The 2,554-nt window shown below is 38.6% G+C and overlaps 1 protein-coding gene across 1 annotated transcript; it reads left to right on the forward strand.

Annotated features, from left to right (window-relative positions):
- The first annotated feature begins 257 nt into the window (after nucleotides 1-257).
- LOC134851105 (uncharacterized) lies at nucleotides 258-2,388 on the forward strand. Its single transcript, XM_063867034.1, has 2 exons — nucleotides 258-902; nucleotides 1,115-2,388. Exons 1-2 carry the CDS (start codon nucleotides 506-508, stop codon nucleotides 1,876-1,878), a joined length of 1,161 nt encoding a protein of 386 aa, XP_063723104.1. The 5' UTR covers nucleotides 258-505; the 3' UTR covers nucleotides 1,879-2,388.
- The last annotated feature ends 166 nt before the right edge of the window (nucleotides 2,389-2,554 follow it).

The following is a 2,554-nucleotide window of genomic DNA, read 5'->3' on the forward strand; positions in this document are numbered from 1 at the left end:
GTTGACAAAAGACGGATTCGGCAGCCAAAACAGCACTTAAATCATCTTTGACGGGAATTCATTTATCTCCGGAGAAAATCCGGCGTAATTTATTCCCGCGGCGAAGTCAAGTATGCAAAACTGAGCCGCCACAACATAAAAGAGATATCTGTCAGCTAGCTCAATTAGCCAATCATATTGCAGGATTTTATTCAATCTCAAAATGATCAAGTTAAGTTTTTTGGAACAACTTTTATTTATTTCAGTAAATACAATTTCAAAAGCAACATCCGGAATTTCAACCAGTTTTTTCTCCGTAAAGTTGACATCATTAGTAAAGTTGACACAAAAAGTTGACATCATTAGAAATAGTAAAACAAAAACAATTTAAAAAAAATTTCCTTGCTTATTTTGAAAATTGTTGCAATAATTAAAAAGCAAAACCTGCACACACTTTAATTCGCCGAAAATTCAATTTCTTCGAAAAGTGCTGAAACCAAAATCGGATATATAATTGGGGCCAAAAATGGTTTTCGAACGATCTGTGCCGATAACTTCGCAATGCAACGTCCAATTCTCAGATATTATCAAAATACAACAACTTCATCACCAGTCGGAAAAACTTCAGACCGAACTCAAATTCGACCTGAACTCGGTCGGGGGTCAAATACAAGCCGATTCGGGGGGTCAACTTCCATCCATTCTTATGCCTATAGATGATGCGTCAATGCTTAAACATGGAAGTGACCTCTACAGCGGGAATTCATTAGTGGGAGCGTATCATTCAAGTAGTCACAACGAGTTTTCTGCTCTGATGGCGGGTATGGGGGGACATCCTGCTGATGGGGCTGAATTTGGATCTGTGGAAGGGGGGACTTCTGATTTAATGAATTCTATGATGGATGGATTTGAAACTCAAACACGTAAGTTTACTGATTTTTTCATTTAATTCTTAACTCTATAAATTTTAGATTTTTAAGCGAGGAAGGTGAAATGTTGCAAATTCTGATTAAATCTGCGCACTAATGAAATATTTCTATGGTTTAAAATAAAATTTATGCCGTATTATTTTGTTTTTATAGAATTTTGATAGTTAAAAATTGATTTGAAATCGATTATTATTTTACTGTTTTAGAATATGGGCCAGTTTTCTCAAGCTCCGCTCAACATTCCACACAACTGATGACGTCATCCCAAGGGTCATACCTTCCCTCATCAGTTGTGGACTATCAGAACAACCCCCCTGCTCTTATGGGGGGCCAACCGTCGCTCTACTCCCTTCCCTCTATGCACCACCAATCAGGAGGACTGTTACACGACGACCACGACTCATTTCTTGGCTTCCAATACGACAACAACAAGAAGCGCCGACGGCAGGCTACTCAATCGCAACGACGAGCAGCGAATATTCGAGAACGAAAGCGAATGTTGTCGCTGAATGACGCTTTCGAGGAGCTTCGTCACATCGTGCCGACGTTCCCACACGAGAAGAAAATTTCCCGAATCGACACACTCCGACTCGCAATAATTTATATCTCGTTTATGACTGATATTTTGGCGGGAAAAGACGAATCAGATATTGAAGTACGAAGCTTAAAACACGGTTGGACTTCAGTTCGCGAGAAACTTCAGCAACAAATGGCGGCGCAGCAACAACAAGTAGCGGAAAACATGGCCGCGGTAGTCGCGCAGCAACATGCGGCGGTAGCGTTGTCAGCGCACCAAATGGCCGCCGCAAACAACACGACAACACCCACTGATATGTCGCCTCTCGTCGGCGGAGGAGCTTGTCACCCGTACCCGATGACAAATGGATACTCGGCTTGTGGCAGTGCTTCCGGAACCGAATATTTTGGATTCGACTCGAACCATATTGCCGCAACTAATATGATGTATTGATTTTGATACTTAGCGAAAAAAACAATATTCAAAACTTTTCAGTAAACTTATATCATCAATCAGTGTATCATTTTGTTAGTTTTTTGTGGTACCAGAAAGTGCTCAGTTTTACTATATATGTCCATATCACATTCGCATAAATGGTTTGTAAAATTTATTTTCTCATCGACATCAAAATATCAGCTAAAAAGCCTGATTGAAACAAATATCAGCGCTAGCTGCCAATCAAAGAAGTGTTCCGCTAATCAAAAGTGCAATACTAACTGCCTTTCCAAACTGTCATCATCATAATCATCATCTGAAGTCGTATCCAATCAAATTTGTTCCTGCCTTTCTTCATAATTCGCTTACTTTTTCTCCGATAAATTTGAAACGGGGATTAGGGAATTGAAAGGCTTTGTGGTGTTTTAAATTCCATATTAATACCAGTTTTTATTTTTTTCTTCTATATATCTTGACGCTATTTTATACAAAATCTGATGTGGTTGAATTCATTTTCTTTTATTTTCATGTTTGGTTAAAAAAGAAGAAAATTCGAGTTTATGGTGAGTACGAAATAAACAAAGATCTAAAACTACAACTCAAAAGACAAAATTTTAAACTGATTTTGTTCAAAAAAGGATGTCACAATGCTTACAGTGAAATTGTACTGAATACATCTCAGAAATCAGGTCCA

The sequence above is a fragment of the Symsagittifera roscoffensis genome, chromosome 7 (assembly GCF_963678635.1).
Source record: "Symsagittifera roscoffensis chromosome 7, txSymRosc1.1, whole genome shotgun sequence".
Lineage (NCBI taxonomy): Eukaryota > Metazoa > Xenacoelomorpha > Acoela > Convolutidae > Symsagittifera > Symsagittifera roscoffensis.